This window comes from Mercenaria mercenaria, chromosome 11, assembly GCF_021730395.1.
Source record: "Mercenaria mercenaria strain notata chromosome 11, MADL_Memer_1, whole genome shotgun sequence".
NCBI classification, from domain to species: domain Eukaryota; kingdom Metazoa; phylum Mollusca; class Bivalvia; order Venerida; family Veneridae; genus Mercenaria; species Mercenaria mercenaria.
This window is the reverse complement of record NC_069371.1, coordinates 54,476,280-54,494,418: the sequence shown is the minus strand read 5'-3', so window position 1 is coordinate 54,494,418 and position 18,139 is coordinate 54,476,280. Positions and strand designations below refer to the sequence as shown.

Genomic DNA, 18,139 nt, shown 5'->3' with positions numbered 1-18,139 from the left:
TTTAGCCTGTGTATTGCTGTCAAATTAAGCCAATTGCGCTGGTGTATAAATTTGTTAATTGAGGGGCCCATAGTAATAAAAATCGTAACTAGCCAGCCAGCTGGGGGGGCCCAGGCCCCCTGGCCCCCCACCTGGACACGTGCCTGAAAGCAATTTATTATGTTTTTGTGATCTAAATTGATTATATATGCTGAAAAACTAGTGCATGCAAAAAATAATTAAAATTAAACCATATTTAGGCTTTTATTTTTTATAAAAAAGAAAACTGCCGATCTGGCTCATGTCCGTGAACAGACTGGTAAATACCAAACATGAGCGATTATTGTTTTATTTAAGCAGTATTTCATGTTTTCTTTATTTAGAGTAATTATTTATGCTAAAACACTAATGCAAACCAAAAATACTTAAAATCCAATCATAATTATGGTTTTAATTTATATAAAATAGAAAACTGAGAATCTGATTCATGTCCGTGAACAGACTGGTAAATACCAAACATGAGTGATATTTTTTCTATTAAAGCAATATATTATTTGTTTTTGGTTTAAAATGATTATTAATATTAAAAAACGTGTACATGCCAAAAATGTATTAAATTCAATCATATTAAGGTATATAGAATACAGTATAGGCTATCTGATTTATGCCAACGAATATGATTCATGTTCGTGAACTGACTTGTAAATACCGAACATGAGCAAAAAGCGCTATTAAATAATAATGATAAAAGATATTAAGATATTAGATTCAAGATCACCGATGATTAATGTATTGTTTTTGTCTGCAATTAATTTACTTATTAATAAAGATTTCTGCACACATTTTCTATAGGATTATTGCAGGTTGCCGTGTAAAGACAGAGATATACGGAAAAAAAACAGGTTTAACAGCCAGACAGAATGTATTATGAGAGCGTTCAGTTATTACATTTTACATTTATTTCTTTCATGTACGAAATACAATGCAAAATGTAATATCCAGGCCACACCACGAGGAGGAACTCTCACCATGGCCCGTATTTTTTTTTTTCTTCTTTTTTTTTTTTTTTTTTTTCTTTTTTTTCTTTTCTTTTTCATTTTTTTTTTTTCATTTTTTTTTCATTTTTTTAGTTTTTTTTTAACTTGTAAACATATTTCATATATCAACAATGTACAGTGTATTTACATTTTTAAGCTAACAACACTCTGGTTATGCTGACTAACATGACGTGTAAATACCAAACATGACTTGTGAATATAGTAAATACCAAACATGACTTGTAAATATAGCAAATACCAAACATGAGATATAACATACTATTTTGTTTTTGTGGTAGAAACTGATGTACAATGTATTTACATTTTTTAATTTAACAACAATCTGTTGACTTGTAAATGTAGCAAATACCAAAAATGGGATATAACATACTATTTTGTTTATGCCAACGAACATGACATGTAAATATTGTAAATACCAAACACGACTTGTAAAGATTGTAAATACCAAATATGAGATATAACATACTATTTCGTTTTGTTGTAGAAATTCATTAACAATGTACAATGTATTTATATTTTTTAAGTTAACAACACTTTGTATATGGCAACGAACATGATTTGTAAATATAGCAAATACCAAACATGAGCAATAACATACTATTTTGTTTTTGTGGTTGAAACTGATTAACAATGTACAATATATTTACATTTTTTAAGTTAACAACAATCTGTTTATGCCAGCCAACGAACATGACTTGTAAATACCAAACATGACTTGTAAATGTAGCAAATACCAAACATGAGACATAACATACTATTTTGTTTTTATGGTAGAAACTCTTTAACAATGTACAATGTATTTACATGTTTTATGCCAACGAACATGACTTGTAAATATAGCAAATACCAAACATGAGCAATAACATACTATTTTGTTTTTGTGGTACATTTTTAGGCTAACAACACTCGCTTTGCTGACGGTGTACGGGACCTTTCTGATCTTTTTCGTTTTGTTTGGTTTGGCTTCTTCCCCGCATTAGGAGTGTTCAGTACTGTCCGGTTTCCATTTGTTGATGTCACCATGTTCGGATGAGACCTTCCTTTGTCCGAGAGAAACTTTTTCTCCCTGTTGCTCCTAGTTTCTTCGGACATGTTTGACCATTTGTCTATATCTGTTTGGTGATGCGTAAATGTATCGTGAAGTCTGAAGTCCCCTCTACCGCATATCGCACGGCATCTCTCTATGTTTTCTCCCTTCACAATGTCATTAAATAAGTTAATAAATTTGGGAAGGTCTGTCTGCTTCCAGCCTGTGGCGGACTTCAAAATGTGATTTGCGGACTCGCAATTGTTGTTAGTCCAACCGCGTTCTATTTTGCCTTTATTACACGGCTCGATCACTTGTGATTTTAACACCGGTAGAAGCCTGTCGCTGAAATATGGTTTGAATTTTTTATCACCTACTTTGCTGTCCAGGGTCTCGATTTTTTCATTGAGTCTTTCTAATTTATATTGAAAGGCATCCATGTCCCCTGTGAATGTTAGTCCATCCTCACCGTAAATAGCCGAGGTTATCTGCTGTCGTTCCTGCTTTGGATAGCCGACGTGATCTTCCAAGTATCTGTTTGTGTTTTGGCGTAGATGTCGAGTACATAGAGTATGGGTGGCACCTGGTAAACACCTTTCAATAGCTATTTTAAATGATTTTTCTTCGTCAGATCCTATCACGAGATTATTTATTTCTTCTTGCGTCAAATTATCAGCGATGTCATGAAAGAATGAGCTATAGGTTTTTGCGTTTGAATTCGTATGTATGAATGTAGGTCCAAATGTGATGGGATGTTGTTGAGTTTCTTGCCTTATAACAGAGAGGTCTTTGAATACTGTCGGAGTAACGTGGAAATCGCCCAGATTGTAGGTTTTATCGACCCCTAGCACTGTTCTTCCTGTACCGCAGAAACGCTTAATATCTGTAATCTGTTGTTCATTCAGTAAAGTTACAACAGGATGGTGCAGTCCTTTCAAGTGCTTCACACTGTAAACCATATCATGGGTTTTTACCATTTCTTCCACGTGTATTATTTGATCAGCCGCATTTCCTGAAGGTTTGTCTGTTTTCTTCTTTTGAATGTGTTTTATATTTCTGAGTTGTTTTTCATTTCTTTGTTTTGAATGTTCATCTTTCGTTTGTATGTTCATTTTATTTCTGACAGCTTTTACCGAATGATGTTTTAGTTCTTCTTTTAAGTTGTTTCGTACATTGGTTTTTGTTCGAATGTAGACATCTCTGTTCACAATTGAATTACCATGTGGTTTCCTGCCTGGAAATTGTCCAATATACTCTACAAGAGCATTGTCTAACGACAAGTGTGGCATTGACAATGGTCTGTTTATGACCCATGTACATCTGCGTCGAAACTGATCTGGACCTTTTTCACTGGCGTTTAAAGTGTTATACAAGCGCTTTAAAATCAGAAGTTCACTGGAGTCAGGCTGAGGTTCCAATGGTTCATGAACTTTCTGCTTGTCTACCACTTTCTCCGTGCAATACAAACCCTGTCTTTTATGAATGGTAACCAGTTTCCCATCACGCTCGAGAAAAGTGTAGCTTAGTGAGGTGCCATTAGCCCAGGTTCCGCAATCATCCCAAAATTCGGACTTTTTCCATTTGATCTTCTGTCATTGTTATTTGTATTATTGACCACAAAGTAATGTCCATCCTTGCGACCAAGCGGAATGCTTTCTAAAACGGTATAAGGCCCACTGAGTGTCTTTATAGTGTCACTTATATCCATGAATTTGTTTTGTAGGGGTCCAGGTGTAAAACATTCATCTTCATTGTTGTCAGAATCTTGTTCAATTTGACTATTTTCGCTGTCTGGTGTACCTGGAATGGCAACAAACAGAAAGTTCGAGGGGATGTTTGAGAGCTTAAAGACATACAAACCGAGGTAAGTTTGATTTCAATAAGTTTATATACAACTTTGTGTATATACAACTTTGTGTCCTCAAAGTCAATGAAGAGTCACAAATATTATACAAACGTACCAATATCAGTATAAATACCGAGGAACTGATATTGCATGTATAAAGGATAAACTAATCAATTAATTAATAGTACAGTGTCTGTGTATTATTTACCAAATTATTTAACGTGTTAGTAATATATCATACATCTAAATATATATAAAACGAATAATATAACTGTTCTATTCAATTCAGTATATATATGTACTTGTATTAAAAAGTGTTAATCATATATCTAAATGTATATAAAACTAATAAAAAACTGTTCTATTCAATTCAGTATATATATGTACTTATATTAAAACGTTTCTTACATTTATATTTTTCTTACATTTCAGATACGTCTTCATCAATCTAGGAGGGAACGATATCACAGATTCATGCAACCCCCATGATATATATCTGAATATTATCAACATTGTAGAAGAACTGTATAACTGTGGAGTGGAACGCGTTTTTGTTGCAAGTATAGTGGAGAGAGGAAATTTTCCAAAGTGGACTGGTTTAAATCACAAATTGTTCAACATATACAGAAGATCTGTGAACAAAAAGTTAAAGAAATATTTTGCACGTGATTTTGTGCAAATTGGTAAAAGACTGATCTATCCGAGACATTATGATTTGGACTTAGTACATCCAGGAAATAGACAAGGAGGAATGAAGATATTCAAGCATGAGGTGTTGAAAGCCTTCAAAAAGACCGGACACTGTTAGTGTATATCACCAAATATCATTAATTTTATGTTTTATGCGTGTAATAATATATTTGTATGTAGTTATTCGTATTTGATTATATATAATATAAATTCAGCAATGCTTTTGTATTGAAATAATCCTATTAGCTCTTTAATAAACTTCAGAAGCTTCAACATTCCCGTTTGTGTTTTTATCAATGTTTTAACGCGCATCAAGTATATATAGCAGGATATCAAAAATCACAATTAAAAAAACAACAACAAAAAACTAATTAACTTACCTCACAGTAGATACAGAAGTCATCACATTATCCGAACACACATAACAAGGATATTTAGGCATTTTGAAAGAATGATCTATCATTTCCAGAATTGGAAGGCAAATTCATAACGAAGACGAAATATATACTTACCATTTAATTAAGCGACTGCAATTATATATTACTTAAAAACAAACCAACGTAATGTGAAAAATTACATCAAATGAGCCGCTTGTCACTATTTTTATTCAAAGTTAACCGCTAGGGAATTAGTTTCTCAATCAACTGCAATTAAAATATATTTTATAATCCAATCAGCGCTATCAAAAATGATTACCGGTAACAAATTTGACCTCAAACACGGACGGCATGTGTCTGATTAAGAAATTTCGAAAGGTGTTATAATCCAATTAGCACTAGCAGTTACACGGGTAATTGGATTAAACACAATATTTCATTTAGAATTTGATGTAAATATCAAGCCGATACTTCCGTAGAAAAATCTACTTCGCAATATAATTCATTAATCAGTATTAATTTGAAATGAGAAGTCCTACATTTTCAATATGTGAAACCAGCGGCGGGTCATACTTACTCATGTCATGTACGGTGTTTTCATTTCAGTAAACGGGTCATGTCTGTGAACACTGAAAATATAGCAAGTTTTATAGTTTAGATAAGTTCTCTATTTCCTATAAACTAAAAGCCGTATTAATTAATTAATTTAATATCCCTACATGAAAAATGGCATGCACTAGTATTTCAGCATAATTATTCAATTCAAATCACCAGTAATTGCCATAAAAAATGCTACATGTTGTACATTTTGGGTTTGTATTTGTTTCTTATTCTTTATAATCATTTCACAAACATATAAAGTATTGCTTTAGTTTAGTAGTAATCGCTCATATTTGGTATTTACCAGTCACGAACATGAGCCAGATCGTCAGTTTTCTATTATATATATATATATTAAAACACTACCTAATCTAAGTAAAGAAAACATGAAAAACATTTTAAATAAAATAATAATCGCTCATGTTTGGAATTTACTAGTCTGTACACGGACATGTGTCAGATCGTCAGTTTAATAGAAAAAAATATCACTCATGTTTGGTATTTACCGACCTGTTCACGGACATGAATCAGATTCTCAGTTTTCTATTTTATATAAATTAAAACCATAATTATGTTTGGATTTTAAATATTTTTGGTTTGCATTAGTATTTTAGCATTAATAATTAGTCTAAATAAAGAAAACATGAAATACTGCTTAAATAAAAAAATAATCGCTCATGTTTGGTATTTACTGGTCTGTACATGGACATGAGCCAGATCGGCAGTTTTATTTTTTATAACAAAAAAAAGCATATATCTGGTTTAATTTCAACTATTTTTGGTATGCATTAGTATTTTAGCATTAATAATTAGTCTAAATAAAGAAAACAGGAAAAACTGCTTAAATAAAAAAATAATCGCTCATGTTTGGTATTTACTGGTCTGTACACGGACATGTGTCAGATCGTTAGTTTTATTTTTTATAAAAAAAAAAAAGCATATATCTGGTTTAATTTCAACTATTTTTGGTTTGCATTAGTGTTTTAGCATTAATAATTAGTCTAAATAAAGAAAACATGAAAAACTGCTTAAATAAAACAATAATCGCTCATGTTTGGTATTTACCAGTCTGTTCACGGACATGAGCCAGATCGGCAGTTTTCTTTTTTATAAAAAATAAAAGCCTAAATATGGTTTAATTTTAATTATTTTTTGCATGCACTATTTTTTCAGCATATATAATCAATTTAGATCACAAAAACATAATAAATTGCTTTAATAAAATAATTATCGCTCATGTTCGGTATTTACCAGTCATGTCCGCGGACATGACTCATGTTCGGTGTTTAGACATACCGCTTGAGTAGAAAAGCGTTTGTTGATTTCACATGTGAAAAATGGAAAAGTTGCCAAATTTTAAGAATTTAACTGCCAGTGATTATGGCAGGCATAAAGAGACACAAAACCAGGTTAAATAAATCTATTCTATTACACATTTAATAAAATTTCGTGAACCAAATTTATTCTGGATATAAAACGTGATTTGTCATTATTTTTCGCGACATACTGGTATCCTGGTAAAACCAGTTTCCGACCGCTTAACAAGTTTTCTGACCAGTTTTGTTCACATGCATGACCAACTCTTTGGTTTATTGCCCCACACTTTCTAGCATATCATTTAAGTGTCAAGTTTCTAACTTAAACTGTTTCTTTGGCATTTTATGATCTCTGATCTTTGGAATCATCAGTAGCCCGAGTAGGAAGTCATGCTGGAAATTAACAACCTAAGTCAGACCATGTGTGGCATTTTCGATCAAACATAAAGAAATAGCACTAAATTTTTACTGCAGTTTCCTGCCACCGTGGCAAACAGAACTCTGCATGGTAACAAACATCAAATCCAACATATATGGCATATCGATACACTGTAGGTACACTTGCCTAAATTGGCAATTAGATTACAGGGGGTATGGTAAAGTCTTGGATCCAGAAATATTTGAATGGGGGGCACCAGTTTAGAACAAATGCGTCACTGGCGAGATGTATAAACGTTTAGAGGCAGGGGAGCAGGGTCCTCTGTACTCGGGGAAGAGTGAGGGTCTCCCCCAGAAAGTTTTTGATATACAGGTATGAAATGTTGGACTCTGGTGCATTTTTTGGTCTAATGTTGAGGGGTACTCATCTCATTTTCAGTGGATCAGGGAGCCCTCCCCTGGAAAATTTTGAAATACAGGTACGAAATGCTTGGCTCTAGTGCAATTTTGGGTCTAAATTTTGAGGTATGGGATGGGGTATCCCAGTCATTTTATGGGGAGGGTCAGAAGGCTCTCCCCCTGGAAATTTTGAAATACAGGTATGAAATGTTGGGCTTTGGTGTATTTTTTTGTTCTAAATTGTGAGGTATAGGAGGTGTACTCTGGGGGTCAGAAGGTCTCTCCCTGGAAAGTTTTGAAATATAGGTATGAAATGATAGCGCCTCTGGTGCGTTTTTGGGCTTAAATTTTGAGAAAATATTTTTTTTGTGCAACTTTGATGATTATAGGTCACTTTTCAGGCAACTATGGGGGTGGGCACGGGCCCCCTTGACCAGTCCCAGGATCTGGGTCTGCTAAAGTAAATGGCAGGCAATAGTTAGTGCATTATCTAAAGAACTATAATCATGTGCACAGTAACTCGAGAGAGAACCATGGTATCACCCTTACGGAAATATTATAGTTTGCCGCGAACACTGGTATAGGTACACTTGCCTGAATTGTCAATTAAATTACAGGGAGTAGGGTAAAGTAAATAGCAGGCAATAGTTAGAGCATTATCTAAAGAACTGCATCATGTGCACAGTTATTTGAGAGAACATTGCAATGGTATGATGCACATCTGCTACATTTATGGCTGTCAAAGATGACAATGTATTACATTACTGCTAAGCTTTTGACACTCCAAAAATTTCAAAATGCTAAGAAAATGAAAAAAACTGTTGCATCAGAATTGCACTGTCAAAATAATTTTGTATATTATACTTCATAATTTTTTAGGAAACATGGGTTAAGGAACATACTTTTACATTTGGTGCAAAACGTATACATTTGTATAAATAAAGGAAACATGCAGGTTTTTTCGGTAATATGAAATATCTCCTGAAAACATGGTACTGCTATATAAAAGGAATTCATATAAACTTCCAAGCATCAAAACTGAGGGAGAATAGGTTTTTAACTTGTTCTGTCTCCACTGTAAACAATGAAACAGTCGCAATTAACAGATAAATTTAGTCGGTACAAAGTCTTGGACGGTCAAAAATAGGTGGTGGTTGGAAATAGGTAGTTTCGGGATATGGTTAGAGGATGGGTGTGCTCGATTGTGTAGCCCGTTTTCAACTGGTAAACAGATTTTGTTCGATTTATACTCATAACAGTCTGGCTAGTTGTGCATAAATGAGGTTAACATCCTAGACATGACAAACCATCTAACATTACCAGATGTAGGATTTTGGTTTTACAGATATTCTGTAAATAAATGGACAATCCATAAATTTAAAGATTTTTCAGTCGATCTGTAAATTTACAGACTTGGTGTATCAAATCTTTTGAAATTGCACTTTTAACTTGAAACCGCAGCTTAATATGAAATGTTTCACTTCTTGTATACATATATGATAAAACTAACAGGAGAAGAATTTCAGACAGTTTCGATCACTTAAGTTTTATCACATTTTCTTAAAATTAAGTCTTCCATATTGGCTGAAAATTACAAATCACCTTTATTTGTGCTTGCAATCTGTAAATCATATAATTATGTCTCCCACCACCAGGCTTGGGGCTAATTACTTACGTCAGTAATTGATTACATTACAATTACTTTGACATTTTCTGATAACAATTACAATTAATTACTCTAAATTTGCATCAGTAATTGATTGAATTACATTACAATGTCATGCACCCAATTAATCATGATTTCATTTGATTACTTTCATTAAAGCCATTTGTTTGGACGACAGTTATATGGGAATACATTTGTATATAACTGAATTAATATATGGTGAAATTTACTTTATTTACAAATATGATAATGGAATTAATTATTCATTCAGTCTTGAAATCCTGAAACTTCATTTATGGCATTGTTACTCACTGTAGGGTATCATTGTCCTTGATAATCATTAACTTGTGAAAGTTTTCATCACTTAGACAAAATTGTTCAAATCTAAAGATTTTCCCTGCAATACTAAACAGTCGTTCTACTCTCAGCGTTCGACACTAACGGTGTCCCGGGATCCCGAGGACACCAAAAATCAGCAAGGGATCCTAAAGTTCACAATTTCGGTGTTCCGTCGGGACTCTTGATTTTCAGATAAAATATGATTCTAAAAAAATGAAATTCCCCAGTCTTGTTCGCTCAAACATCGGTCTTTTGCTTCAGTTGACCCGAGGTCCCGGGTTTTGACCCGCGAAAATCGAGAAAAACTCGTATTTTACCTGCATAAATTACGGCGCACGCGTCGGCTTGACTCGCGGAAATTTACTTAGATGCGTTCAAAGTTCGATAGTTCTGCCCCCTGTCAATCAAAATCCCAGTGAATTTCAATATTGTTCGCCGGCACAAGCGGAAATATGGCAGTAGGCGGAGCGTCGTATGTTAATTAGCTACCGACAGATGTCAGTCACGCCACGCGCCAAATGACACGTGCTTATCTCGCGGTTTGTATTTAGTACAATATGCCTTGTCATTATCAAGGTGTTTATTGATCAATGTTTACAAGTTAATTGATAAACAATGCAGCCTTAGATTATCGTGTTTGTACCATTATTTTGTGTGCTCGATACGATTACATGAGCCGGTCGGCCGTTACGGTCTATAACAAATTTATTATCATTGCCGAGGCTTTCGTACAACCTGGGGGGCCAGGCCCCATGTATCGCCAATACCCCGCACACAATCAGGACAACGGGCTCTATGAACTCATTCAGGAGATGAACACGCGTTTGAAGGTTATCGAACATACTGTCTCGAAAATAATTCCAATCGAGAATGAAGTCACTAACCTGAAATGCCAGATTTCCGATATCCAAGGAGTAAATAAAAGTCTTGCAAAGCGAATTTCCGAGGTTGAAAACTTTTGCCAAACCTATAGTGATATTACGGACGACTTTATCACATCAAAACGTAACCTTCAAGATGAATTATCCTGTGTTAAAAATTCAAATCGAACCCTTGAAACGGATGTAAAAAACCTGCAGACACAAACGTCAAATCTGAAAGAACATTGTTTAGATATACAAACAAGATCAATGGAAAATAATCTCCTTTTCTTTGGTATTGATGAGGCCCAGGCAAAGGCAAGTACAGTCGACGGTTCTAAGTCACGCGAAAATGTGGAAAATGTATTACGCACTTTTTTAAATGATAGCATACAAGAAAATACAGATATTAACCATGAGTGTCCTGTAAACGTTTCCTCAATGAATTTTGATAAAGTTATTCGTTTGGGAAACCCGGACCGTCGTTTTGCAAATGGGCGACCTAGACCTATAATGGCAAAATTTGAACGTTATTCTGATCGTGAGACAGTTCGGCGTGCTGGAATTCTATTGAATAAATCACAGACCAAATACAAAATCTATGAACACTTCCCACGTGACATTGAAGAACGCCGGAAAAAACTGTACCCGATAGCACGTGCCTATACACAAAAAGGAGCAAAGGTGTCAATCATTAGAGACAAAATGTACGTTAACAATTTGCTGTACGATCCAGAAAGTAATACGCTCAATCGCATTATAAGAAACCCCTTGCCCCAGCCAAGAGGGAATTCTGCCCCTGGAACGTTTGAGCAACATGTTGAACAAAACCGTCAATATCGCCCCTCGAATCCCCCAAGTTACTATAGCCGTACAACTCAGTCCCAAGTGCAGCAGAAAGCGCAACAACAAAAACTGTTTGAGACCCCTAATCGGTATCAAGCTCTTTCCGACAGTGCTGTAAACTCAAAGAGAAAAGCAGGTTCGCCTCTTGACATTGATTATGCGGCCAAGCGTGTAGACTCTGGAGATACAGTGCTGTGTGACGATGAAATAGTCCCGATTACATCATTTGCAAGTTCGGAAATGTTAGAGAACCCATGGACCAGAAATGACACTATATTGAATCTTCCCGAAATACCCGAAGCAGAACCTCAAACCCAGTTATAGGCCAAGCATGGAGAGTCATGCATAAACAGTGATAGCTATGATAACGGGTTTTCAGTAATGACAAACACTTTTTTAAATGGTCAAACATGTTTCTACAACGGGAATTTTAACGGTGGATTAAATAATTATCAGTGCATATTGCCTTCTTTTCAGCTATATCAAGCACAAACTGTGCTAGTGAGTTACACGGACACCTTAATAAATAACCAGTTTTTGAGTGGGCGGATTTATGGTGTCGACAATATTGATAATTGTGACTTGTATTTTAAGCAGTACCCATTGTATAATTCTTTTCATGAAAATTACGGTAGTAATACCGCACAAGGTCGTAATTATGTTATAGATTGTTGTAGTAATCCTTACTCAATTTTGAATGATTGCCTTTGGCATGTAACTGATCAAAGTACAAATTTGTTAATAACAAATAATCATAGTGTACCGTTTTCAAATAATGATGTTCTATGCGATACTTTACAGGTGGAAAATATAGATGTATATGGAAGACATTTAGATGTCAACTCAAATAGTGATACATGTCGCACATTACCGTTTTTTTTTCTAATGTATGCGATAGTAAATGCATAACAATGGAAAACAGTTTAGATTTAAATCAAAATGTAAGAAATAATTTGAATTCTAGTGATACGCCCGCACCGCGATCGGAAAGGTCAAATTGTAGAACACCGGGTACAAATGAAAATTCACATAAAAGTTCAAAAAATGATGTAACCGTTGAACATACTTCTTTGAAAATCCTATCATTAAATGTATGTGGATTAAAATCGAAAGTGTATACACCAGAATTTATTGAGTTACTGCAAAGGTATAATATTATAGGTTTGCAAGAAACAAAACTAGATAATTTGGATTACATTGACGTTAAGAATTTTGATTTTTACCGCAAGTGTAGGAAAGATATAGTTAGAAATGGACGGAAGTCAGGCGGACTCGCGTTACTTGTTAATAAAGACGTATCAAAATTTGTAAAAGTGATAGAAACAGATTGTAAACTTGTTTTATGGTTTAGTATTTCTAAACAGCTTTCACAGTCAGATAGCGATATTTTGTGCGGTGTTATCTATATTCCTCCCGAGTATTCAGAATACTCATCTGAGGACCCATTTATGGAGATTCAATCCGATTTTATTAACATTTCGCATAATTATAACGCATTGTGTCTTTTTGGGGATTTGAACTCGAGAACTAAAAGCTTGAACGACTACATTGTTGTAGATCAAGATTTTTTCGATTCGCAGAATTTAGATGATATATATGATGAGTATAATGTTGAAATGACAAATTTTGAATCCTCCTCAAGTGTATACAAAAAACGTATTAACATGGATAGCTCAGTAAATAATTATGGTTACAGATTAATAGATTTTCTACAGTTGAATAATTTGTATATTTTAAACGGAAGAACCAGGGGCGATATACCAGGAAAAGTAACATGCAAAAATGTTAGTACTGTAGATTATTTCTTATGTACATCGAATTTGTTCAAGAATGTATCGTCACCTTAGCGCAGTAAGTCAATAAGTCCTTCTTTAAATCAATGCAGTTATCCACTTTTTGCACTGAGGTGACGGTATGTTCATTACAAGTGTTAGATTTTTGTCCAATGTATTCTGATGCACATAATCCGTTATGTGTCTCGTTTGATATTGAACACTGTCATGTAAAAAATGAAACAACACCGAATTTTCCAACTGTAAAACTCTGGGATAATGCAAAATTGAATAATTTTGTTCAAAACATTGATAGACTTGAAGTGCAAAAAATTCAAAATAAATTACAGGAGCTAGAACAACATAATTCATTTAACCAAGAAACAGCGGATGATGTTGTAACATCAATATCTGAACTGTTTTTAAAATGTTCGCAAGAGTCTTTTGGTTATCATAATTCACATAGTAACAAAAATGGCAATAAAACATCTGACTGGTTTGGGTTACAATGTAAAAAGTCCAGAAGGGACTTCCATAGAGCTAAGTATTTATATAAATTAAGGAAAACTGAAAATAATAGAAATAATCTAAAAATACAAAGTAAGAAATATAAGAAAACTATGAAATTTTATCATGACAAATCCCATAAAAGAGATATTGAAAAATTACGCAAACTTAAAAACTGTGATCCTAGGAAATATTGGAAAGTTATAAATGAGAAAAATCAAAATAGTAAACCCGAAGCAAATATTTCAGACTTGTATAATTATTTCAAAAATGTAAATTTTTCCCATAATATCGAGGAAGGCATTAATGATATTGTACCAAGTGAACAACTGAATAACAACATAAATATTCCAATTACACAAAATGGAATAGATTTTGCAATAAAATCATTAAAAAACAATAAAGCGAGTGGAGTGGATAAAATTGTAAACGAACATATTAAGTCTACATATCACATCATGAAAGGTATATATTTGAATCTTTTTAATCTTGTTTTTAATAGTGGAGTTATTCCAGAATCGTGGACTATTGGTGTTATAAATCCCATTTACAAAAACAAAGGTGATATTTTAAAGCCAGAAAATTACCGACCTATTACACTTCTTAGCTGCTTGGGCAAATTGTTTACGTGTGTAATTAATAACAGATTGACTAAATATATAGAAGAAAATAATGTTTTGCACAACTGCCAAGCAGGATTTAGAAAAAAATTTTCAACATCTGATAACATGTTAATACTTCACCATTTAATTCAGTACCAAAGTACTAACAGGGGAAAATTGTTCTGTGCCTTTATTGATCTTAAACAAGCGTTTGATACTGTATGGCGAAAAGGACTTTGGCAAAAACTTTTTGAATCTTAATATTAACGGTAAATGTTTGAAATTAATCCAAAATATGTACCAAAACATAAAATCGTGTGTTAGAGCAAATTCTGAGTGTTCGCAATTTTTTACATGCAATGTCGGCGTTCGACAAGGAGAGAACTTGTCACCTCTTTTGTTTTCATTATATTTAAATGATCTCAATGATTTCTTTCTTCAAAATAACTTTGAAAGCGGTGTTACTATTGCAAGCTATCAAAACGGTGCACTACGTGACTTTTTAAAGATTTTTATATTACTCTATGCTGATGACACTGTTATATTATCAGAATCAGAAACAGGCCTGCAGAAAGCTTTAGACCTTTATGCCCAATATTGTGACCAGTGGAAACTGACAGTAAATACTTCAAAGTCTAAAATAATAATTTTCTCTAGAGGACGTCAGCCTAACTGTAATTTTCTTTTTAAAAATGAACGTATGGAAATAGTAAATGAATATAAATATCTAGGTATTTTGTTTAGCAGAAATGGCTCTTTTAATAAGTGTAAATCTCATATTGCATCTCAAGCAACACGAGCTATGTACAGTTTGATTAGAAATTCACATCGCCTTGATCTCCCAGTAGATCTTCAAATTGACTTATTTAATAAAACAATCAAGCCTATTTTGTTATATGGTGCTGAAATTTGGGGAACAGGAAATAATGAAGTAATCGAACGAGTACAGTTGAAATTTCTAAAGTACGTTCTAAAACTTAAAAGATCGACACCGGGTTACATGGTATATGGCGAGACAGGTTGCATGCCTATAAATATCGATATAGAAGAAAAAATTATATCTTTCTGGTCAAGAATTGTCAACAATGAAAATGATGATTTTCCTACCAAACTCTCCTCCATTATCTATAAAAATATGTATGCTATTAGCAGAAATTGTAACCACGAATCTTTTAAAAAAAAAATGTCCGTGGCTGTATGCTGTTCAATCTATCTTAATTAAGTGCGGTTTTAATAATATATGGGATCAACAAACATTCACAAATAGCAAATGGCTTAAAATGGCAGTTAAATATAAACTAAAGGATTTATTTATAAACACATGGTACTCGTTAGTTGAAAATTCTAGCAATAGCACATTCTATAGATTATTCAAGACTTCATTTGGTCAAGAAAAATATCTATCAAATACCCCAAAGTCTCTATTGTATTCTGTCATAAAATTTCGCACGAGAAACCATAGGTTACCTGTAGAAACAGGAAATTGGACAAGATTACCATTAAACCAAAGAACATGTAACAACTGTGAAAATAAGTTAGGAGACGAGTTTCATTATCTTTTCGAGTGTAACCTGTTTTCAAATGAACGAAAAAAATTTATCAAACCATATTTCTTCAGAAATCCGAATGTATTTAAATTGGAACAACTTATAAATACTGGAAATAAAAAAGAGTTTTTAAAATTGTGCAAATTTGTTAAAATTATATTGTCACAGCTAAGATAAATGAATTTTGTATTTTCATCTCCGTACATTTTATGACTCTCCGATGCCCGAATGGGGGCATCATTTATTTATTTATATATTTATTTATTATATTGTAATACTGACATATGAAATCTAGATATGAAAGGCGTTATTGTGAAAACATCATATTTTGTTAGAATTGAATTGTACTAATATTTTCTTATGAGCCTCCAATATATTGTTAAAATATCTTACCTCATTTATTCATGTATTCATGAAATGAGTGAAATAAAAGGTTTTGACTTGACTTGACTTGACTTGTTTGGGCAAAACAAATTAAATAAGCAGAAATTATACGTGGTATGATGAGAAAATAAAGTTAAAACAGTTATCTTTTCAAGAACTTTAACTGTTACTTTTGTTTTTCGTTACTCATTTTCTAGACCTACATTTTCGAACATTTTTATCATTTCTTACAAGATTTTTCTAGTACAAGCTAAAATAAAAAGCCAATAAAACGTCTGCATTTACGAAAAATATGATCACTGTTGCCAAAGCAGCTCTTATTTAGAAGAATTTGCTGATAATAAAAGCATGCAAACACTAAACCCCACCCACTTTTAGGCAATGTGCAAAATAAAACAACTAAAATATGAAATGTTTAAGAAAATCTGTTATGACCAATGTACTAGTTTTAGATAAAGTCTGTTGGAGTTGCATTAATAAGGCCTAAAAAATCTTTGTATCTGGTAACATGCTCAAAAAATTAGGGTAGGTAAGTCGGAACATTTTTTTTTTTTTGAATTTTTTTTATTTAAGGGAGACTTTTCAGAATTTTTTTTTATGTCAAAAAAATGATTACAAATAAGGGGGTTATAAGGGGGAATGAACTAGGCGGCATACATTTAGACGAACTACAACAAATCGCAGAGGAGTGCGATGGTAGTGAAGATGAGGGGGAAGAGGACTTGGACAGAAATGACATTATTCTTTTACAGCAAAAGTCATACAAGCTATTGTTGTCATTGATGTAAAATGGAAATAAAGTGGAAATAAAATACATGTAGTACTGTAAACAGTTGTGTTTGTTAGATTTTAGTTTTTTCATGTTCTAACCACATTTTGTTATCAGGGACTCCTAATTTTCAGCAGGGATTCCTAAATTTCCCAGCAGGTATTCCTTCGGGATACCTGGCAAAAAAGTTAGTGTCGAACGCTGCTGTAACTGGAGCTGACATTTTGAACAAATCATCATTTTAATAGTTAGAAAGCATTCTGCAATGATGCTTTCAACGATTGAGTCATTTTATTGTTGTATTTGGAGCAGATTTTGTCCATAGCTTGTTTTAATCAAATTGTGATTGGAATAGTTAAACTGGCCGTAACATTCACATCTGCTTGTATTCGAATTGTTGCTTCTTCAGAGGGCTGTAAAATTGTGCACAGTTCGCTTAGAAGCTTACGTTCATATGAATTTAATTTCACTGTGTCATGTTTTTTTCAGCTTTTCTTAAGGAATGTTCAAGACTGACCTTATCATTGTCAGTTTGAGTTCCACCAAGTAACATTTGCTGTCTGTAGCCATTTTTCATCTTTGATATCAACAATGTACTCCCAAAATTATGGATGGGCACATTTTACATTTGGCCTTTATGGGCCCAGAACAACCCTTGGATATGCCGCAAACAAGTTGCTGTGGGCATGCAGCAAACAAGCTAAGAAACATGACTACCAAGCAAAACATAGCCAGAAATTGCCCACAAAAAATAGCTTGTACAGAAATAGTGCAACAAAAAATGAATTGATAGGAACATAGCTTATTTCAGTAGGGAGAGCACAGATCTGTGGATCGCAGGGTTGTGAGTTCGACCCCCAGGAGGGTGTATGTTCTCCATGATGATTTGATAGAAGACATTGTGTCTAAAATCATTTGTCTTCCACCTCTGATTCATGTGGGGAAGTTCCCAGTTAGTGCGGAAAACAGGTTTGTACTGGTACAGAATCCAGGAACACTGGTTAGGTTAACTGCCTGCGGTTACATAACTGAAATACTGTTGAAAAACAGCTTTAAACCCAAACTGAACAAACATTATTGTTATAAAATGTATTTGTGAAATTGAGATGGTTTAATTTTGCAGATGTCATTTTTATAGTTATTGGTGATTTTACATAAATTTTACGACATTAAAACA

The 18,139-nt window shown here is 33.6% G+C and overlaps 2 protein-coding genes across 2 annotated transcripts in view; one reads left to right on the top strand and one right to left on the bottom strand.

The window, feature by feature from the left end:
- Positions 1-1,108: 1,108 nt before the first annotated feature.
- LOC128546783 (uncharacterized) lies at positions 1,109-3,816 on the bottom strand. The gene is made up of 2 exons (XM_053518111.1): positions 3,805-3,816; positions 1,109-3,653 (listed from the first exon to the last, which is right to left on the bottom strand). Exons 1-2 carry the CDS (start codon positions 3,814-3,816, stop codon positions 1,929-1,931), a joined length of 1,737 nt encoding a protein of 578 aa, XP_053374086.1. The 3' UTR covers positions 1,109-1,928.
- A 3,059-nt stretch (positions 3,817-6,875) lies between these two features.
- LOC123530999 (DNA-directed RNA polymerase I subunit RPA2-like) overlaps positions 6,876-18,139 on the top strand; it is an 83,794-nt gene continuing 72,530 nt past the window's right edge. Inside the window, exon 1 of the mRNA XM_053517476.1 lies at positions 6,876-6,986. Within this exon, the coding sequence (XP_053373451.1) occupies positions 6,915-6,986 (72 nt within the window). The 5' untranslated portion in view covers positions 6,876-6,914. The remainder of the gene's footprint in view (positions 6,987-18,139) is intronic.